At 34.9% G+C, this 24115-nt stretch overlaps 1 protein-coding gene across 5 annotated transcripts in view; it reads right to left on the reverse strand.

The window, feature by feature from the left end:
* Positions 1–14046: 14046 nt before the first annotated feature.
* The window catches only part of LOC106671975 (beta-arrestin-1), a 190687-nt gene continuing 180618 nt past the window's right edge, over positions 14047–24115 (reverse strand). For 3 of the 5 annotated variants that reach the window (XM_024225878.1, XM_014403004.2, XM_014403003.2), the window contains 7 exons: positions 24021–24105; positions 23844–23916; positions 23540–23677; positions 22571–22714; positions 16091–16177; positions 15883–16026; positions 14047–15285 (listed from right to left, as the gene is read on the reverse strand). In XM_024225878.1, coding sequence (XP_024081646.1) covers positions 15192–15285; positions 15883–16026; positions 16091–16177; positions 22571–22714; positions 23540–23677; positions 23844–23916; positions 24021–24105 — 765 coding nt within the window. In that variant the 3' untranslated portion in view covers positions 14047–15191. The remainder of the gene's footprint in view (positions 15286–15882; positions 16027–16090; positions 16178–22570; positions 22715–23539; positions 23678–23843; positions 23917–24020; positions 24106–24115) is intronic. The other 2 variants (XM_014403005.2, XM_014403006.2) reach the window with 2 other exon arrangements.

Below are 24115 nucleotides of genomic sequence, written 5' to 3' on the forward strand. Positions count from 1 at the left end.
CGATCTTTATTGAGATCATCTTCAGGTCCTGGGATTTATAAACATTGTTTTAATTATACAAATACATGTAGGATGTGAAAAAATGAATTTATACAACGCTAGAAATTTTAAACTCAATCAAAGTATTTGTACTCACTCAAAGTGTTTGTTTTATGTGTAGATGTGTCATTCTTGTCTGTCGTGTGACACATCTACACAGAAAACAGACACTTTGAGTGAGTAGTAGGGATTAGGAAGTGAATACGACAGTACTTGGTCACTGGACAATACTTGGTACTTGGCAAAAATTGAGCGAGCATTAGAGGGATGTATTGTTGTATATCATTGTATTGTATGGTAATTGCATGTATTGGTGTATTATTTTGTGTAGCAGTTGTCAGAGTTCAGTGTTAAATAAAAATGAACTTTCTCGCATACGACGCGGTCAAAACGAATGAAACGACAGTTCGTTTCCTCCAGGAAAAGGGCGTCTTCCACTAGCCGTGCGATGTGGAGGTCATGACGGGAGGCTGCATTTGACAGGATTGCGTGACAAACGTATGTGCAAGGCGGAAATGGCGTTAAGAAGTAACGCATATCTAATTGGCTCAAGACTGCCATTCAACCACTGTGCTGTTCATATACGCTTGGGTATACGAAATGGTAAGCGTTAAATTTTGTGAAAGATAGTAAAGTGTAAAGCACAAGTTCGTTGATTGGTGAAACTGCACGCATGAAGTTTACATGAACTCTATTTTGCTCAAACATTCGCGCATTGGTGGCCCCAATTGCACTGTGTAAATTGATGAATCGCTGTTTTCGCGCCGGAAAAACAAACACCGTGAGAATATTACCACAGATAAAACATCTATGATTCTATTGATCCACAGATGGGTTTTTAGTGGCATTTGCGGCGAAACGAGAGAATGTTTTCTAGCCGCCGTTGTGGACAGATAAACCCCATAATTCGGGATCGGATCGCTGCTGGGTCTGTCATCATCTCCGATCTGTGGAAGGCATATGAAACATTATCCCAGGATCCTCCTTTCCTCCATATGAACCACCCTCTCAATTTTGTCAACCCGACCACCCGCGCACATACCCAATCCATTGAAAGTGTATGCGGAAAAGCAAACGCGAGGAACAAATGGCAGTGGGGTGGACTCAAGGGGATTTCCTTTATTACCAATTTGTACTCTTAATTATTATTATACGAATTACCTACAATAAAATGTTTCAGTATTTATGATTTCCTTTAAAGGAGCATTTCCGTAAGTGACCGGAGAGAGATCTTAGCGGTCGAGTGGGGCGGAGGCACAATAACGGAAAAGGTCCAAAATATCATTTTGGTTTTCGGGGAAAGCAAGTCAACTTCAAGATACTCGCAGCCGTGTTCAAGCACGATTCTCATAGGTGTATCATTCCTACATGCATATTTGCAACCAAGTAATTTCAGGCCTAGTTGGCCAGCCTATGCGTTTCCTTCTAAACCTTCATGTACCTGGAACTACCTTATGGTAACCTTTTCGAATGTGACATTAAGAAATCTATGCATTGGAGCTCTGAGCAAATGCCTAATGCCAAAAAATGTAGATATTTGTGTATTGTTCATTTCCTTCTTTGTCAACATTAGTGCACAAAGTTTGATTGCAAGGACCTCAGCATTGAAGATAGATGGAAACAGTTCAAGGGGTTTTACTACGGCATAATTAGGCTTTCATCTTTTACCTTTACACCTACTCCCTGGACGATCTTTGATCCATCAGTGTACCTTCCTAAAACTTGGGATTTACCTTTCGTCAAAGGTCTCTGTTATTTTTGAACACTTGGAAATCATGTTTTTCTTTCAATTGGCTCTGTTAAAGCTGTCTACATCATTTTAATTATAGCTAGAATTTTGTGACGGCTGTTTTACGTCCAGTTTGGTTTCTTTGCACCTCAGGAGGAGGTTATCACTTCGGGATGTAACTTTTGTACATGCACGTCTGGATTATCTCATTTAATTGTGATATCATAGGAACATACATCTAGAGAAACCTATTCTACTATATAATTAACTTTGCCATTAGGTACGTACAAGTTGTCAGCGTACTAGTACAATTCGCCAGTTATAGTATTGGCGATACCAGCAAGTAACTTGTTACTTTTAAAAAATTGTACAAAAATAACAATTTGATGAAAAGTTGGTCTAATTCGAAGAAAACTGAAAAAGGCCACAACGACGGGAAAAGAAGGTTCTACCAATACCGACAAAAGAATATAAAACCCCTTCTTAAGTCTTATTTCAATATTCTGACAAATTTTAAGTGCCCGTAGGCACAATTTCACGGAAGACAATTTAGAGAGGTGTTTTAGTTAGTAAACATTAATTATACTCAATTAGTATAAAATATATAATTTAATTATGTAAGTGAGAAAATATTTTTGTTAAATGTAAATAAACTCTGGAGCGTCGGAGGCCGCAACGGTTTAAGCGAAAAGCGTTGACACGGCGCTCATTACTGTAAGGTAAAGGTCCCTGGTTCGAATCCAGCGGCCCCGCGTTCAAACCGAATCGGACATACTAGCAAATGGGATTTCTTTTCAAAACCACCGGCACCCCTAGGGTTCAAATAACCTCGAAGTTGGGTTGGGGAGAGGGTGATCTAAATACTTGTGAATTTTAATTATTTTTAGTTTTAAAGAGTTTTAATATCTATTTCGTTTAAAGTTTCTATGGTGGTAAAAAAACTGGTTTACTGCATATCATTGCATATTTTACCGAATTAATACTGCATATTATTGCATATTTCAGGGCTTTCAGCTGCATATTTTATGGCATATTTCACCAATCTTTACAGCATAAATATCCGGTCTCTGGTTATAACTGTACATAAATTTAGAAATATTTATATTAATAAAAAAACAACAAAAAAAAACAAGCAATGTAGAATGTACAGAAACAATTTGAAAAATTATTAACACTATATAACTATCAATTATTATTTATAATCAAATTTAATATTAATTATATTAATGATACAATATTTAATTTTAATAATAATATTAAACTTACATTAAACTGACATTAAATATATCTAAATTTTCGAGTGAATTTAATAAGTTTGTTGTTCTTTGTTGAATTTGGCATAACTAGTTCTATGGCAATCGATGGAGAATGTCATTTGACTTCTGGAATGGTAATGTGGAACATGAAAATTAATTCGGTTAAGCAATAATGGGCAATCAGTTAAGGAATGTAATAATTTATACAATAATAAACAGTTAAAAAAATTCGTTCTGTACAGAACAGTCGTCAATTTCAGATCCGACATTAACTTTGAGTATAGTGTATCTCTGTATTCTCCGACTTCTGTAATGTATCAGGGGTAAAAATCTTTTTTGAACGCTGATGTGGGTGGATTGAAAGGGAGCCCAAAACGGTGAACAGTAATCTAATATTACAATGGAAGTGTAAATAATTTTAATTGTATTTGTATCATGGAAATGTTTAGTTTGACGTGTAACAAATCTTAAAGTTTTATTTGTTTCACACAGCCACTTATTTTTTGGGCGAAGGACCTTCTGCAAGGCTAAATTTGAGTCACCAGCCGCCAAAGCCGCAACATCATCAGAAAAATACGCCAATCCTGGCCATGTTCTAAACTGTCCACGAGTCGTGTACTAGACCCTGAGGTTATTTTCATTGAGCTTTCTCCTTACAGTCCTGAAGGAAACCGCAACATTTCCTTTGGAGAGACTAAAGTACACACACGAGGAGAGGGTTTGCGCTATTCTCCACAACCGGAAAAGAGGCAGGCCTCGCACACATGGATTAGCCTGGTAACAAGGATGATGGAAGAAAGACTACTACCTCAATGGATGCTGAGGACCGAGATTCATGGTCAATAACCGATATTAGACTGGAGCTGAATAAAAGTAAAAAATAAAGATTACGACAACAAACATGTGGCTTCCTAAAGATGACGACGTGGAAGATGTTGGGAAAGAGTCTCATACTCGAATTATTCTGAACCGTTAAAAACGGATTTCGACGATTTACCAATGGCTGTTGAAACTTTTAAAGACCGACCTCGCCGATTCCCAAGTATGAAGTAAAGTCAATTGAATCGCGGACATACGTGTTTTTTGGTCCGCCCGGCTGAGCTGGGCGCCGAAAACGTTAAGAAAGGGTCCGTCGATCTCCCAGAATTGTTCTGGAAAAGTTTTGTTCACACAGCCTGTTACAACGAGTCGTTCTTTTGTCATTCTCACTTCTATTTCTTTTGTTTCTTGTTTATCTCGCCTTGTCTGACGGGACGGGACTTCCTCTCTTGGGTTTGAGATTCCGCATTTTGAGTTTTTTTGTTGTTGTTGGGTGATAAATTTCTCTTTTTTCCTTATCCAAGAACGCCTGTTTTCGTCGTACGTTTCGCTCAGACGAGTTACAACGGTCTGTCCGTATAATTTTTTCATTATCGGGCCATTATTTCTGCCAGGTGGAGAAAAGCCGCTTACTGGCTCACATTACTCCGCGGTTTTCCGAAATTGCTAGTGAATCTGGAATCTATAATTAAACGTCTTTCTTTAAAAAAATATTACAAAAAAAATATTCCCAAGAAAATAGATTGAAAAAAATTTGTCAATATTTGAATCGTCGTTTCTCACTTTGGGCAGCCTTGTACTTTGTTATGCTATAGTTAAAAATAAATTAAACTGGAAAAGAAGCGAGTCAAGTAAATATGAATAATTTATTAATAGTTATGATTTATGAGGTTCATATGATTACTCTTGACTGCAAGGTCAGAAGTTAGAAATGTGGAAAGAAGAGAGAGAGAGAGAGAGGGAATGAGAGAAAGAGATAGATAGATAGAGATAGGGAGATATATAGATGGATAGAGNGAGAGGAGAGAGAGTGAGAGTGAAAGTGAAAGACAGGCAAGCAGACATATAAATAGGAAGAGAGTTAATGAGACAGGAAGACAAACAGACAAACAGTCACCAGTGACACCACCCAAGGAACGTTGTGTCTGAAATACCGAGCTGAGACCAGATCGTGGTTTTGGCCTAACAAAGTTTCGACAAACCCAAAAGAAGAAAGATCCTGGAGAAGATTTCTTCAATTGGTGGAACGTATTTAAAAAAAGAGAAGCAGTTTTTGCAGTGGATTAACCAAAGGTTTCCGGGTAAACCAAATAGGCCAAGATCGATATGTTAGAAGCATAAGCTATTCAGCATCAATGTCTCCACATAAAACAAAAAGAAATCTTTTTGAGATTATTGAATGTTGATAAATTTTACAAACCGAATTGGGAGAAGAGAATGGAGTCTTATCTCACCCTGCTTATGTCCCTGGCATCACGGCATCTAAAAAACTTTTAACAGAGTTGTATTCCTCAAAGTGAAGGTGTGGTATAGTTTCGCCAATATGTAATTTTACATTCCTTACAATTTTCAAAGTGCCATACTTTCAAAAGTACCACATTTAGATGACATAACGTCTAGTATCGGGTTGTCCGGAAAATAATGCAGGATTTTAAGTTTTCATTAAAAAAAATCTATATAAAATATTCTGTTTACGTTTACAGGATTACTCATTNATGGGAAATTATTTTGATTAAAGAACATTGCTTTAAAGTAACTAGTTTCTTTTTTTTTGTTTAATACCAAAATCCTGCATTATTTTCCGGACAACCCAATATAAACGGGGTGAAATGACTTTTTCATTTTTCCAAAAATTTCAATTTTCGAATAGACGTTCAAAGTTAAGAGCTTCGAGTCGAGTTAAATATCTAATTTTCCTCATTTGTGACTAGTGTCATTCTTTACATTTTAATCATATCTTTAGTAATTTAACATCGTTTATTAAAGAAACTCAATCGTATTTTCCTAAGTGTCGTACATGTATACATTCCAAATTGATCGTTTGATATCTTTCTTTATAAGTTTATTTATGTAAAAATTATATGATAGTTAAATTAATTTATAGATTTAGCTATTGATAACGTGTAATCAAAAGTCCCTTGTTAAATGGTGTATGAAGATCGGCTGAGTGCACTTAGCAATTAAACGCCTACGTCCAAAACACCCAGTTTATTTATTTAAAAAAATATATAAATGTGCATTAGTATTGATTTTCGACCCTGATTATGTTGGATGCTGAAAACCTTAATAATTTCTTTTAGCCTTTGTGTTTACCAAAAGCCATTAGGAAGCTCTTTCTGAAGTTTTCTGCTTCGGAATCGAGAAAAAAGATAAGAATGGAGGACGAGTCGCACGGAGTTGCAGACATTTGTTGCAACCCGGCCAACGGGCCAGCCATGAGAACTCAATAATTAAACAGAAAATTTTACCATGTTTGCGCAAGATGAAGAAGAAGGAGGCAACGGCTATTGTTTGCCTCCAGTTCTCACCTGCCTTGATGGACATTTGAGAACTTAATCGATTTGAATAATCCGGTTGAAACAGTGGCTCCTCGTTGCCGATATCGGCATTCGGGTTGTACAATGAAATTTTAAAAAATCTTACCGAGAAGTAACGAGAACTGGCGGACCCCATTCAGCTATCAAAGAAAAACATACCATGAACGAACAAATCCTGAACTTATCGTTCATTATTAACACATCAAAACGATATTAGTTAATTTATATATATACACGAAGGTGGGATAATAGGTCATCTCAAAAAAACAACAACCAGTTTTTCTTTCAATCCACACGCTTCGGATTTATTTTAATCCTTCCTCAGGTGAGTTAACGCCTATACATAGAACAATTAAGTCTTACATTTTTTTATATCAACGTGGTTATCATTGTTTCTTCACTACTTACAGGAATGGTTGGTCTGACAGATCTACCTGCCACTTTGGCGTAGCTGAGCTGCTGAATGATTGCCCAGTGTGGTTCGCTGATAAATGGTAGTCTTCCTATCGAGTGCTGTAGATGAGGTCTGATCGTATCCGATGTTGATACATGGTTTGGCTCGATTGTCATTTTCCTGGATGCTCCCGGCGGTGTCCTGGTTGGTGGAGCAGGAACGGCTGAGTGATCTTTGTTGTTCTGCCTATGCATTTGTATATACTGCAATTCTTTATGGGTGGTTGGCGGGGTGTGCACCGCCACATAAAGCGCCAAGTGGCGGGTAAAGTGGTTTGACTCAGTGGGAAGAAATGTGTGGTCCTGCATACTTGACGCATTTAGGATGGTGGTAGCAATATGCCCTGGTATGGCCATATTTTTGGTATTTAGTGCATTGTGGGATGTTCTTTCTTTGTCCGGGCTCTTTATAGTTTAGTGTAGATGAGATATTGCAGTATGAAAATATCCGAGTTCTTTTTATTCTGTATAAAATCTACGAAGAACAGAGGTATGGCAGTCCGGGTGATGAGGTCCTTTACTTGGTGTACCCTTTTGACACCAAATCCTAGTTTTGAAATTTCAGATTTTATTTCGTCGGTTGGCGTTGTGGGATGTAATCCTCGTATCACGATTCGGAAACATTTGTCTTCTTATAATTGGAAACAATGAAAGTCGTATGTTTCTTGTTTAAGTATTTTACTGCCTTCCTGTAACTGTCACTGTCGTGAGTTTTTATTAACAGTCGTTAGCACGAGGAATGCATTAGTTCCAATGATTCTTGCGATGTTACTGCAAAAATCAGTAAAGTTGTTTATTTTATTTAAAATTATTGGAGGTAGTTTCACGGATTGGGCATTTTCTTGAGCGGCAACGTTTGTTTGATGGGATTTGGCGACGTTCAAATCTTTATCTTCGTGATGTCTTTTTTTCATTTTATTTTTTGGTCGTAATGATTGGCTCTGGTTGGTTTTTTTATATGTTGACTTGTTTAAATTGTGAGGCTGTGTCATAGCAATTCGGTGCTGAAGTTTGAGAAGAGAGCTGTGTAGTTGTAGGATTTTCTTTGGCGAGCAACTGATTCATCGCTGGTCGGTGTTTAACTAAGAAAGAATTGTAAGGATTTCCCCACTAAATTATTCTCCCTTACTTTTTGTTGTTGTATCGTTGATAGGATACCGGCGCAGATTTTTTTCTTTCTTATTGACTTAACAATGTACACTATTTACGAAAAAAGAAAAAAAATTAGGTTCATCACCAGGAAAAATATTAATAAATATATGTTCCTGAATGACACTTGTAAAAAATAAATTGAAAAAACTACTTTAAAATAACTGAAAATGCTAGTTAAACACAGAGCACAGAAAAGAGTTGTTGACTGGCCAGCTGTTGGCTTCCAAATTGGTTAATTAATATTATAAATAAGTATTATACACAAAATTTATCTCTTTTTTAAAAGCATATCAAAATATTTACAAGTTGCACATTTTACAATATTTAAGCATCAAAAATCAAGTCCTTTCTTATGAAAATTACATTTACTTGAAGTTAGGGAGTTTTAAAAGATTTTTGCTTTCTCCTTCTTTTATCTTATTCTTTGAAAACCAAAATTTTCAAGAGTGGTAAAGCAGAGAGCGTGGAAAGGGTTAAATCTGAATTGCTTAAAAGGCACAGTGCTGGGCAGACTTATTCCGTCATAAACACTGATGGGCAAATTAAATGCTTTTTTATTTTTTTTTATAATTTGTAGTACATTACAACTACCTTAAAGTAGGTAACAAGTAACAGTGAGCAAGGTAATTAAAACAAGACAAAATTAAAACCAAGAGTGGAGTAAACACCCATTGGTATTACTCCAATGTTACAATAATATTGTTTGTTCAATTGATACGTGTGTCATTATCATTTTCACTGTCATCACCATCACTTCCTAGGAGATCTCGTGGCCAATGTCTCTTCAGTCGGCCGGGAGGGTTTGAGGGGATTCGTCGGGATGCGAGGTACGAAAGGAATATGTAAATCTGTATGTGTAGTTTGGTTCGATACATAAAATGGAGCATCTAGTATTTTTCGTAGTATTATAGCCTGGTCAGCCAAATAGACCTCTTCTTACAACAACTCAGAAACTGGTAAAGCTTCAATTAGCACAGGAATGTGTGAATTGGAAATTGGAAGATAGGGGATGAGTTCTCTTTACAGATGAGGTGAGAGTTGGTCTTCAGATGGGCGTAAGTTCATATGGAGACGCACAGAAGAAAGGCTTGTGAGTTCTCGAATAGATTATGGATTTGCACTCCTTTGTCAATGATAATATTATAAAAACAGACTCAGTGCATAAAGCAGGCATCAACTTTCGTTGAGAGCTTTCGGTTTGAGCTCTGTTTTCAGTCTTTGTGCTTATTCTGGTGAAACTCTTCTTGTTTCATCAGTAATTTCTGGTTGCAAGATAAGCATTAAAATCTCGTGCAAAGAAGGGGGCTGCTATACCATTGATAGGTCCTGAGACTTTCTGCGACATAGGGATTCACACTATCAATGAGTACCTTAGACAAAAAGATAAAATGAAAATGAAGAAAAAGTGGAATTCACTCATTGAACACAAACACTCAAAGAACCTTTTTGAAAGGAAAGAAGCAACAGAGTGCATTAAAGGAAGCAGGAAAAAACTTCGAATCCTGACAGGATTATTGATAGGACACTGGTCAAATAAAGAAGATTGTTATAATCCAATATGGCATGTGCAGATTTTGCAAGGAAGTAGAGGAGATATCAATGGATCAACTAACCAACTGTGGCACCACATTTGCCCGGGCTCACAAGAGTGCTATACGCACATAACGGGGGATGCAATAGCTCTCAAGGGCACGGTACATTACTCACCCCAAATCATCGTTCATCTACATCTACAAAGCGAGTTCACCAACTTGTAGACCAACACCCAACATCAAACCTAATTACACCTTTGGTACTTAACATTTTCTAATATGAGATTAGATATTACAAAGATTCCAAGAAACATGGGACACACTTCATATTATCTACACAATGAGCTAAAAAAAAAAAAAAAGAAGATACTTGGCTCCTCTTCTTTGCTGCATTTTCAGATCAATTTCCTCTGATAGTTCGTGCGCACCATTTTGTGATCAATCATCACCTCTTTCTCTTTACAATAAACAGTATATGCACAAATTCCTTGGTAGCAATAAAGCATAAAATCTCTTGTTAAAATAGAGTACAAAACGTCATACACTGATACTCTCAAAAAACGAGGTCATTTTCCTCCACTTTTCTATGGATCCCGGGGCATTCAATGTTAAGCCAATTACCATTATTAATATCTGTAAATATATAGGTGCAGTTCTCACACCAAAGTTGTCCTAAAAAGCTGAAGATTTTTTGTGCAGTCTCGTGATCTATCGTGTACTATGCATTTCAGGGTGTGGGGATTTGAGCACCAAAAAAAGAAATTAAGGTTGAACAGGTGTTATGGTTTCTACTGTTTTTACCTGTGTATACCCCAAAGCTAGAAACGCAGTTAAAACTTAAATTTTTTCCCATATCCTAAAAAGCCACTTATCATATGTAGCAAAGGTATTGCACGTACTCCGGAACACTACCGAAGAATAGTGGCAGAAGAAATTCTCAGGCATAGACTAAATTGGGTTGTCACTGATTTGTCAGTGAAGGATATAGGGGTAACTGACTTTGCATGCACCCAAATACTTTTTGGGTTGGCTCTTGATCTCAGTAAAGACAAGCATTGCCTATCAGGCACATGACATGGTTAGCTTATCCTGCCAACATCTCCTTTATAAGGAACTTTACCCTAACATAAAACTTGTGGACATGACAATAGAGAAAAAGCTTAGACCGTCAAACAATTTGTTGGTGTTTCTTTAAGCCTGTTTTGCACATATCCAGCAGTATTTAACTTATTAACCGTAAAGCTGGATTTCCATATTTCACAACATAGAAGCGAAAAAAGGTGAGCCATCAGTTGTGTGAGACAAGCATGCCATTTATAATTACAAAAACTGCTGCATCAGCGTTTGCTATCATGGCGAATCTTTATGTTAAGAAGAAAAACAAACAAAGAAAACACCATTGGTGGATCAAAGAATTATTTTGTAGTGAACGCCATTATAGTTTTCGTTTTTGCTTTAAGAGTACCGAGTTTGTTCCATTTTGATGCTAATTTCCTTTGACGCATCTTCTCTCTTGGTCTTGTTCTGATGAGTTTTATCTTTAGCATCCCACAAAAATCGGTAGCCGTGATACATTCGGATAAGTCTAATGCACTCCTACTGGTTCATTCTCATACTCTAGGCAAGTGCATTTACACGAAGCGAAACAAACAACACTTTGATGTACACTAAAAAATCGACACCCGGTTGGCTCACTCCGAAATATCCTTGCGCCAAAATTTTCAGTCTCAGCGCGGTCTCCACAATATGAGACAATTTTCGTGAAACCGTTGTGCCAGTGAGTTGTGTGTGCAGTGAAAACCCAGCTTAATGGTACTCTGGTGAATAAACATAACTTCACATCTAAAGTTATATGTATCACATCCTCTCTATACTGAGACCGATGACAGTTTCTCTAAAGATAGATGAATTTTTGACATCATAAGATTTTCTTAAGTCTAACCTGAGCAATATATTTTGATAGTTCAACAGATGTTCTATTAATAGATGAAACTATGGGCTCAATTTGTGGATTTTTGGAAGGCCATATATATTTGGGCATAACGAATTATTCATTTTGGATAGCATCTTTTTCTTTTTATCAATGTATTTTATTTCAAAACGGTTATCAACTAAAGGATAGGGATAAATAGATGGCCAAAAGGCCTTCTGCATCTCGACCTGCGTTGATCTATTAAGCTCATGTATGTTTTGTGTAACTCACTGGCCAGCTTGAGATTGTCAAAATCCATAGTCTTACCAGCAGCTCCTTATTGTAGAATCTTGTTTGCGGCTTTTCTTCTCCTAGTTGCAAGAATCTGAACCTTCACAAAAACATAAAAGGTGTTCTGTGGCCTCCTTCTCTTCCTGGCAGTATCTACACAGTGTTTGTTCTGTCTGTGCTCCTCTCTGTTGCATGTGCTTTTTTAGGTGGCCGTGCCCTGTCAGGAGTCCAACCAGATTCCTCGTTCGGTTGTGGTTGTCTTTCAGTAATTCCCTTATAGCTTTTGCAGATGGCATTTCTGTGAATCTCTTGTGGGCCTTAAGCTTGGGGAATTATTCAATCAAACTTTGGACTCATTAAGAATCCGTTTTAAGAGGTATCCTCTTTTGTGGCGAGATGTTAGGCCACAGGAGGGTTCGGGACCTAGAGCGTCCAGTCCATGTTGGCTCTCTCTTTGGCCAACATGTCAATTTTTTCATTGCCTCTATGCTCCAAATGCCCAGGGACGCATGGCGGGTCAGGACATTAGTGTCGCCGACTTTCACCAGGGCCTCCATGTAGTGCCAAACGGCAACACTCTTTGCCTTCACTTCACATAAAACAAGGGCCTTTAGTGCAGCCTGATGTCAGAGAAGATGGCTACCTTCCAGGAATATATTCGTAGATGTTTAATTTCCCTGTCACAGTGTTCAATGCTAGGCTTTCAGACTGGAAAACTATAGCATATTTACCTAAGCTTAGAAGTCAGTTCATTGTTATGATTCATCCCGACGACTCCAGCCCCAGTGTGCTTGTCAGTTTTGGAGCTGTTAGTGTACTAGTAGGAATTTGCCTATAGCAGTGTTCCTTTGGCCCCATTCTTCCCGTTGTGGTATCAATACCTTGTTCTTTTTTTAGTTCAATTATATTTTGGAGAAGTGGCATCAATTGGCATGCCTAATATGGCATCTATCTGTATCTCCTCCCTTTTTTTTTCCCATTGTTTATTTACATGGCCTATCCTTGTAGATGGTTGTCCAATTGCCTGTGAGCTGCTTCTCAAGGCTTCTCCTTTGATTAAAATATGAAATGGTGGGAGATTTAACAACACCTCCAATGCTGAAGTTGGAGTTGTGCTTATGACTCCAGTGACACGCTTGTCTTTGAGTGCCACGTAATGGCCTAATTGTTTTAGCCTAGTCTCGGCACACCACATCACTGACCCACATGACAGCTTGGTCTTAAGGCACAGGTGTATAACCGTAGGATCATTTTGGGATTTAATTCCCACTTCTTGGCATAGAACCTTCTGGCAATGTTGATTCTTTGGGTAGTTTTAGTTATATGTTGATTCCAAGTGAGCTGCTGGTCTAGTAGGATACCTAGATATTTGGCCTCCTTGGAAAACGGAGTCAGGGTCCAGTTTAGGCTTGGAGTTTTTAGGCTTCTTATTGTCCTCTTTCTTGCTAATGAAATCATTATCAATTTGTGGAGGTTGATACATATTTCCTCCGTTCCATAAACCACCTGCCAACCAAGGGATTGTATAAGAACTATCAACTAAAGAGTTACATTTTGTTTGAATTTTCTTCGTCGGATCAGACTTAATTTTTTTATCATTTAATAATTCTTGCATTCTTTCTTATAGTGAGATTTTTTGTACACCACTGAGATATTGCCCTTATCTACTTTTGAAATAATCAAGTTTGGATTGGTTTTTTTTGTGAATGTTCAAGTTTTTGGAATGGATTTTTCAAAAAGAGGGTTAGGGAGAGTTTATTTTTTGGTGAATCCATTTCTTATAATGTTAGCAGAGTCTGCCTAACATTATTTTTCTCTTTCTAATTTTTTATATTACTAACAATCATTTCTGCATCATTTATGAGATCACCGGTTGGGAAACTACCTTTTGGATAGGGTAAATTGTAGGTAGGCTCTAAAACGAATATACGGAAACATCAATTGGTATTACAGTATTAGTTAAATTAGTAACATATTTTTTCGAATCTAAAGATTTTGAAGTTTGTTTTGATAACCAGTTATCCAATCTTTTATTCAAAATATCATATTTCTTTTCAAAGTGCACAGTACTATATGTTTGTTGATTTGTAAAAAAAGAAAAGATAGTGGAAGATTAAATAGTATCGAAGATTTGAAAAAATTATCAAAAAAAATTGTAAAGAGAGCACTATAAGGATTTGGTGTGGTAATAAAAGTCAAATGTTAATATTCAAAGAATATTGTATTTTTTTATTGATACGTTAATATTTTTTAGATTTTTTGTTACATCCATAAATATATGTGAAATGTATACAAAATTATACCATACAATTTTTCTTTTTTCTTATTTATTTGTTTTTTTAAATTTGTAATATTGAATATAATATCGATATCATAACATTATAAAAATGTCTTAAACCTATAAGGTACCCCAAAATCTATTATTGCCAATTTTCTGCTAAAATATAATTTCACTTAATAGTTTTTACTCAATAAATTATCAAAATTTAATAATTCAATAAAAAATTCATTGGAAGTCAATTTTTTTTGGAGTAAAAAAGAAGAAAAAAGAATGTAAATAATATCAAGCATCAACTCCCCACCTGATAAAAAAGTGGTATAAATGCAGTATTTTTTGTTTTTAATAAAAATTTTTAATCTCTTCTTTAAATTACAAATAAATATATTACAAGACATACCAATGTACACTAGTACTAAAAACAATTTCTAAAGAACATATTTCTCACTACATACCATACAAATATTCACATATAACATTGCATTATAGTTCTTTAAACCTTTTTTGTGCATAGAAATACTGGAGACAACTATAATAATTAAAATACAACCAGGCAATTTTTTTTTTATTTTTATAATTTTCTGGGAATTTGGGTACATTTTTTGGGTAACAGACTTGGTTCAAACAGGCATAGGAAAACTAACATTTCTTTGGGTAAGTTAGCAATGGCAGCCTTAAATTGAAGGGCAAATTTGTAATTATCAAATTAAACCTGTCTTCATTGGATTGTATCTGGGCTTGACTTGCATAGCATATTAATAAATAGCAAACAAAATATACAACACACATCCTAACTTCAATTTCTGTGGACTAGATTAAAGCAGGGGGCATATAAAATTTTCCAATAATATTAAAAACAATATTAGAAATAGATAAAACAAGTTTTAAAAAATATAAACATATAATAATATTATTTGGAATGCAGTTACAGATCCAAAGAATTTTTTGTATACATCCGATTACAATTTTAAATTAAAGTAAACAAGGGCAAGTAGAACTGACCACAATTCCCAATCACTGGGCCTCCACTAAAGATACTGGGACAATATCAAAAATGCCTTTGTTTGTATAATTGTGTGCCCGACTTGTACTTTTGTGTTGTGTTATTATACTGAATTAGTATACAATTATCTTACGTGTTATAAAGGGTAATCTTTCTTTTCCGCTTCATCTCTTCTTTACTTAGAAATGTTTTAGGCTTCGCTTTCACCGGCTTTTAGTCTGAGGCGAGCAAAATCTTCAAATATAATATCGTCATCCGGTTCACCAGTACCAAAATGTTCATCCCTGAAATAATAACAGTACAAGGTTTAGTGTTAGATTAAAAATGCAAAATTGGTACTGATCGTCAAAATAAACACCAAAATTGCCATTTTCCCCCCAATGTTTTTATGTTACCAGGTCATAAAATATCGGCATATAAGCAGTCCATAGCACATTTCTAATTTGAATTTTATCCTATTTGTGTTTAGAAGCAATTTTTATTTAGTCATTATTGTTTACACACTTCCGAGTACAGAGAAAACATGTAGAATTTATCAATTAAAAGCCTGAGAAGTTCAAAGAGGACGGAATTACAAAACTACATGGAAAATGGCAAAAAGTATTGGAACAAACTGGTTCATATATTGATTTTTTGTTTACAAGTATCTGAAATTTTCATCAAATTTACCATTAAAAAAATGATCCTATACATTAAAATGAAAAGCAGAAAGTATATAGGGCATTCCCTTTAGAAGAGTAAAGACTCATAATCAATTAAAAAATGGCTAAAAAAACAAAAAAAAAACAAAAAAAAACAGCAAAATGCTTGTGCACACAATTCGTAATATTTGAGCCAGTTTAAAGACAAATCTAGAAAATATAGATAAAAGCTTTACATACGTGTCTAATTGTATGAGGTTGGTGTCAACAGGAACATCATTATTATTTGGGGCTTGAGTGGCGTCAGTTCCACCTGTGTTAATCGGAGGTTCTTCTTCCGGTTTAGGGTGCATAAGAATAAACGGAAGCTCAGCGACTAAATCCCTGCAAGACATGTTACCTGAGTATCTGATTCAATTTACAATTTTCTCTGTAATCTGATCCTTACCCTCCTAGCGGCCCGAGGCAAAGTTTAACTTTGACTTTATACTGCACTATTATACCAAGATTTTCTCTTTGAGAAGGATCAGCTACACTGTAAATGATAATTTTATAATTTACATTCATTTGAACATTTATCGATTGTTTTAAATTGTTAGTGTATGTTAAAAGTGATGTTGCTACATTTCAAAACACAGAATAGTATAAGAATTAATAAAAAACAAAACATAGCCCAAGCTTAAAGAGAAATGCATGCACGATGAAACACATGCACACTGAAATGCAAGCATGCAATTGTCTCAAATGATAATGGTGGCAATGATGGCGATGATGGTTTGGCAGACAGCAGGCACATGAGGCAAAAATAATTTATTCAAGCTCTCCGAAGGGGGAAAAAATCAAAACTAAAATTCCAAAGAAAATAATGATATACACTCAAAGACAAAAACCGGACACTCGTATTTTGTTCTTTATTTCAAACCATATGTATTTTTATCGTTATATTAGTTACAATATACTTATTTTCATGTAAACCAAATTAAACATGATTTATGAATTTTATTACAAAATATTTAATTATGTTGATTTGGGAAAAAATTCACGCCAAAGCATCTGCCCGAGCGAGATTTCGACTTAGAAAAATTCTTTTAAGAAAAAATTAATAATTAATTTTTTACTCAAATTTATTGTTTCATTAAAGAAACAATTAATCCACTTGACCAATCAGCTCTGGGAAGGACAACTTGAACGGATTTTTTTATATTTTTAATCTAAAGAGTGGAAAATGATTAATAATACTCTATAAACATAACAACAAGTTATTAATGTTGTGTTTATCTTTTAAATTAATTAGTAATCTTTATGTATAGTTATTATGTAAAACAAACAAATAAAGACGTGTCCATTTTTTGTCTTTGAGCATATAAAAATAAGCTTCCTCAATAAGTAATCTCAATTAAAGATTACTTTCTTAACAAGAGTTATAAACAACTTATAATTCATGGATGCGATTTTCCATGATTTTACTGTTCGACATTAAGGCATTGTTATAAAACTGAACAGTTTTGTTATTTTTCAAATAATACATAAACCCTTAGTGAATATTTATATTTAATTTATTTTATGTACATTCATTTTAGCCATTAGTAACACAGTAAATAAGATTATTATTATAATTATTAACTAAATTAGAACTTGTTTTAATTTTAGTTTACACTTTGACAAAAATATGTACAGTAGAATCATCTGGAGGACATTTTATTGTAATTGTGTTACAAAATAACATAAATCAATTTTTTTCTTTCTGCAAAATTCTATCAAAAATAAAAGCCTTTATATACAATTAACGAGCTACATATTATTTTATGAATATGTCATACATATATGAATGGACGTACGTAATGCATCAACTTTGTTTACAATTTAATTCATGGAACCTAAGCAGCACATGCAATAAATTGTCACAAGTCAGAGATTGTCCTTAATGTTTATATGTTAATTTTGAAACAATAACAATTATTTCTAAAAAAAAAAAAAACTAAATAGTTATTATATGAATATAAAAAAATAAATACAATGCAACAATTTATAGGCAATCAATTTTAATGCAAATAATTATGTACTTAAACTTAGACTGGTGTCACACTGGAACTGAATACCTCTGATTGCGACTACAAATAACATACTCATCTGATATGAGCTCTCATATTGGAATAGACTTGTCAGAGCCGTTTTGTTCATCAGTTGTGGTTGGCATGAATTTGGAATGATTTCCCCCCTAATTTTTAGGTTTTCTAGATAATTTAAAGGCAATTTCTTACATTAAAAGAGTTTCTTTTTCTGAGCCCAAGGCTACTAATGAAAAAACCAAACAATATCACATCAAAAAGTGCACTAAAGGCTCACATCCTGAGCAGAAATCCACAAAAAGTGAGAATTCACTTGAAAACGAGTAAACAATCCAAAATCAATTGTGCCCATCTCATTGGTCTAAAATATTGTGTACAGTTGAAAGTAGCGAGCGGACCAGAAATAGTTTAGATTTTTACTGTGAACTAGTATGAATGGTCCTCCGAGCCCACCATTAGGCTACCTAGGAAATGTGCAAACATTGTTTTGTGTGTGTGCATTTTTTCAAGAAAATAAAAATATAAATAATTTATATTGTACACTAGTAGTAATGAGGAAGCGAATGAGGAACACACACACCATTTTGATTGTAGAGTTTATTAATAAGTTGTTTTGCAGTTCGTCCTTTGGAAGTGAGCCTAGGTCATCAGTCGAAAGCAAAAAATCTCAACTGGCTGGGATGGAGTCACAGGCCAAAACTAAATGGGCATAAACAATGCCCAATTAAGTTGGTTCCAATGTGGGGGGACAGATAACAGTCCATAGGCGAGAAACTTTCTGCAAAGTTGGCCAATGGGCTGACCAAAAATCAAACATAGTCAGTTCCAGTGTGAATTTATTTTTTGTAGGATTGTATGATTGATTTTTGATGTTAAGGTTTTTGAATAATTTATGTTTGCTATATCTATTCACTAATAAGCATCAACAGTTGGATTATCCAAGATAATTCTAATCTAACTATTCATGTAGTTATTGCCGTACTTTTTGAGATATTTCATTGTTGTGAAACATTTCTGTCATGTTCTCTCTTGAGTTTGTCTAGGAAAGCTAGGGTATGTTTACATAAAGCCATTTGGAGAACTAGTCTATTATTGTGGATCATTTTTTTTTCTAATGGGGGTTCACAACAGCATAGGCCATATTAACCTCTGGGTGCTGATGTTTTTGGGGGAAAAAAAAAAAAAAAAGCTCATTTGTAAGTACTTAGGGTTAGACCTTAGCACTGCATCAATGGTTTAACTGTTGCGACCTCTGCCGCATTTGAATGAATAATTTTGCATCCTTGGATTAATTTTTTATATTCATTTTATTTTTTATCGCATTTCATTTTAATTTTTTATATTTATTTTGCTATTTATCGCAATAGCAGAGGTCATATCAACCCTCAGTGTGCCGCCGGACGAGTGCTGTGTCAATGCCTAAACCGACGTGGCCCCCTATGTAATAATTGCATTTGGTTTTGTGGATATTTGACAAAATCTACAGAAAAAAATTCAATTATGAGCCAAACAATTACCAGGTAACCAGAAAAGTTCATGTGGTCTTTCATTTGTTATTGCTGTAATACTGTTAGTCAACATTTTTATTTACATATGAAAATTACATGTTTCAGTTCATAAAGAATGTAAATTATAAAATATTTTCTTTTTCATGGCTTCAAAACTCATAATTGCATGAAATTAAGCTCATTACTAGGACAAATGACCCATAAAACTACTCAAATGAACAACAAAATGAACAACTACAACAAATGAACTCATAAAATTTGCACTGTGTTTGATGGTGGTATTATCCCGTTGTTAATGGTTAGGGATGGTTGAGGTTGGTTGACCTTTGAGCATAAAAATTACTTATTGGCTTTTTTACTCATTCAACCAGACACCGCCGATTGCACCAGTCGGTAATGAGGTTCAGATGTACTTGGATTGCTGCTGTGGCTTGGATAGGATTAGAATGTGTTGATAAGATTGCAGTGGCATCTACATAGGTTGTAAGTTGTGTGTTTGGATGTGTGGGTATGTCAGCAGTATAGATATTGTGAGGATATTTCCTTGTGGAACGCCTGCTTTGATTCCTGTGGTGGTGCTAATTTTCACTTTAAACCATCGAATCCAAAAGGAACGACGTCAGGATAAGATAGTACACATGAGGGAGGATACGTTTTAACTTATAAAGTAGGCCGAGGTGCAACACTCGGTCAAATGTTTCTGTAACGTCCAGAAATACGACTGAGCAGTATTGTTTGTTCTCTAGAACCGAAGATATTGTATCGACTATTCTGCAGCATTGCTGAACAGTGGAATGGAGAGGTTGGAATCCAAATTGATGGTTAGGAATTAAGTTTTCAGGGTTAAATATGGGAATTAGTCTTTTAAGGAGATGTTCAAAGATATTGGATAAAATAGGAAGGAGGCTAATTGGTCTATAAGAGGATGGAGCGCAGAGGGATTTATGAGGTTTTGGTATGGGGTTACTAACGATAGTTTTCACTGGAAGGGGAATAGGTGGTGCTAAATATTGCAATGTAAATAGATGAAATATACATTATTGCTTTTTTTGGTGATTTCAGACATTCTGTAAATTATAATATTTTCTTTCTCATGGCTTCAAAACTCATAATTGTATGAATTTAAGCTTGATACTAGAGCAGCTGAGTAGCTCTTAAAATTTGCACTGTCTTCGGTAATGAACTGAAAAGTAGTGAACTGCCCAACACATTGATTCAAGATGAACTACAGTCTGGTCGACCTTCTGCCTTGAATGACAAAAACTGAGGGAAGCTATTAAACTTGAATTGAACATGAGCAGTCTCAGGAGCTCACTAGTGTTCAATTAAGCCAAGAAAACATTCGTTCTAACTTTCATTGACTTGGAAAGATATGGAAGATGAACAAACAACACTTCATAAATTGACAGTGATGTACTTCAGCGTGTAAACATTTGCCTTTCATTACATTTACAATACAAAGTAGGGATTTTTTGATCACATTGTCACATGTGACAACAAATGGATCATGTACGGTAATACCATTGACTCACTTGACCCTCCTGTCCCATTGTCGCAAAAACTGAATATTCACCGACACAAGGTGATATTAAGTGTTTGGTGAAGTACGCCAGGCATTGCGTCCTACGAACATCTGCCACATGGAAATCTACTGAAGCCAACTGCAACGAATATCTCTTGCCTTGGCCCAGATTAGAAATGTAATAATGAAGCTTGTTTGGGAAGTCCTCCATACTCTCCACACTTGGGTCCATCTGATTTTCACCTTTTCTTACCAATTCACAATCATATGCACAATTGAGAGTTTGATAACAGTAAAAAATGAGCTAATTTTTTTTAAGCCCTAGGATCCAAACTTCTATAGAATAGGCATAACTGGGCGAGAGCTTGGAAGAAGGTTATAGATGATGTATTTTATTTTCCCAGATAAAATATTCTTAACTAATTTTAATTGTGACAATTATTGAATTATTTAAACTTGCACCAACTTTTCTGGTTACCTGGTATTACTTCATAAGGTTCTTAATTCTTCAAAGTCTTTAGGTGAGGTATTGGTTGAGACAAAGAAGTCAGCGTCACGAGCGGGAATCGAACCCACGACCTTTGACTAAATATGGCGTCGCTCAACCACTTGAGCTATCGTGACTTTGATGGGAAGTGGGGTTGAGATGGGAAGTTTGTGTCCGAGTGGATCGAAGTCACGATAACTCAAGTGGAAGAGCAGCGGCGTATTTAGTGGAAGGTTGTGGGTTCGAATCCCGCTCGTGACACTGACTTCTTTATCTCAACCATACCTTACATAAAGATTAATTAATTGAAAAAAAGTTATTTGGTCAGTCAATTGGACCACAAACTCTAATGGATTCTTCATAGTGCAATTTCCCATTTATCCTTGATCGTTGTAGTTTGCTTACTCTTGCATGTTACTTTCTTAACAGTTCATTAACTTAGAACTGAAATAGTGGACATATGCTGCTTTATGCTTGTAGGCTCTCATGAAAGCAAATGGAAAGTTATTTTGGATTATGTTTCCTCTGTGTACTTTATTTACTTTTGGAATAGTGGAAGTTTGGCAAAAAAAAAAAAAAAAAAAAAAAAAAAAAAAAAAAAAAAAAAAAAAATAGAGAAAAAACATGAGTAGATCAAACTGACGGGCAAAAGTTTAATAATCAAAAATCCATGGGGATAAATTGCTAATACAATGTGACTGTAACTTCAACAATTAGTCAAATTTTGGAAGCACAAATTAAAAGAACTATTGGAAAGATTTTGTTTTGGAAAATTGTTTTTTTATTTTTTTTAGGATCACAAAGCACTGATAACAATGCAATTTCTCTGCTTAAACTAAATAATCCAATCGTAAAGCATTCATTAATCTACAAAAAGATGTCTAGTTTGGATAAAATGTGTCAGTGCAATGATGACAGTAAAATATAACTCATAGAGTTGATGATTTTATATTTGTTTGAAGTAATATTTTCCCGTAACTTGCGATGACTGTTGAATATAATTGTGATGTTCGTATCGATGGTGATGGGAATATAACCACATCGATACAAACACCACAATAATATTTTCCCTTAAACCCAAACATTTTTGATAATATTAAGTATTTATTTATTTCTAGAAGATTTCAGATCATATTAAGCAATAAAGCGTGTTGAAAAACATATTGGGGAATTCCAATCTTGAACTAAATCCAATTTAAAGCAAGTATTAAAATTTACTAAAAATGTCAAAAAAACACCACATTTAAACAAACACATACATTTATTCTGTGCGTTTGCCAGTATATTTAAAATATAAAAAAATATTTATTCTTGTTTGTTTGCGCATTTTCTAAGTACTCACAGAGTGGACGAAGCAAGGTTGGTGTCTTCGTGTTTCAGCTGGCCATCTAGAGCAAGGCCCCATTTGTCCTTGTTGTTGGCCAAGAGCGGAGTCAACGAGAAGACCTTCGAGAGCGTGAAACCCGGTCCGATAGGGCAACCTTCCCTGTGTACCATCACCCATCTTTATGCTCACATCATCACCATCACCACCAACACCATTGTCACTTAGGCGTGACACAGTTTTGCCCCACACCGTCCCTCTCCGGTAAGGAGGCGAGGAAGCGAAACTGCACGTGAACGGGGTATTTCCATGCTCAATTACGACACAATTTGATTACAAAGGGTTCATGCAGAATTTCTTTTAAACAAATTTACAGCAGAACACCAATACTATAAAATCTAAATACAATAGAGTAAAAAGGAAAAAATCGTTCATTGGATAAAAAATAATTTTGCTATATTAGCCAGTTCTTTGGATTAAATCACAAATTTTAAAAAAAATTGTACAGTATAAAAAGTTATGGATAAATACATAAAATATCTATCATGATAGAAAGTATAAAAAAATTAAACATCTAGTTACAAAGTTAAGATGTAAATATAAAATAAACAGTAAATAGAAAATAAATATAATCAAGGAACTAATAAAGAGTTAATGGGGGTAAGAAGAAACTGAATAATCGTTGCTTATTGTTAAAAATGGATAAAGAAAATGGATCATAAATAATAATAAAATAAATGATATTAAATAATAATAATACAATAATGGAAAGTAAAAATGGATTGAATTATCAAGTCAAAGAAGAAAAGTGGAAAAAGGAACTCTTTGAAACAAATTGATTCCATGGAAATACCCAAAGGTTTTAGTGTCGTGGAGAGGAATATAAAAACATCAATAGAGAGAAACAGCTTTTGTCCTTCACCAAAATCAATTGTCTCAAACCAAAAGAAACCATACATCATCATTAATCGGTGCCCATTGACTCACATTGTACTCGAGGCTAGATTGGTGTCTTCGTGTTTCAGCTGGCCGTCCAACGCTAGGCCTCGTTTATCCTTGTTGTTTTGCAGTGTCGGTCTAACGGTCACCACTCGTGAAAGGGTGAAACCGGGACCTACTCCACCCCTGGGCACTCTCACCATTTTACTCTCATATTCATTTTTTATTTATTTATTGTTAAAAAAAATTATTTGTCATATTTGATGTCATTGAAAAAAAAAAAAAATCAATACTTTCTTACATAATATGTTACGGCATTTAAACAAAAAAATTGAAAATAAATTATACTCACTCGCTCTCTGCTTCTGCAACTGTACACTTATACTGTGCTGTTGAAAATAAACAAATATCCGCAAACTGTCTGACTGTAAAATAAAAACAAATTCTTATGTGATGTAATATTCTTCAATGAGTTTTAAAATGTATATATTGTGACTAATCATAAGAATATTTCAAAATGTTTTCTTACCAGAAACTTTAATTTTTTTTACAGTCCTATTAGAATTATTTGCTATGTGTACATTTACTGCAATACTTTCCCCATGATGATAAAGCTTTAAACAT

The sequence above is a fragment of the Cimex lectularius genome, unplaced genomic scaffold (assembly GCF_000648675.2).
Source record: "Cimex lectularius strain Harlan isolate CLEC.00 unplaced genomic scaffold, Clec_2.1 scaffold32, whole genome shotgun sequence".
Classification (NCBI taxonomy): domain Eukaryota; kingdom Metazoa; phylum Arthropoda; class Insecta; order Hemiptera; family Cimicidae; genus Cimex; species Cimex lectularius.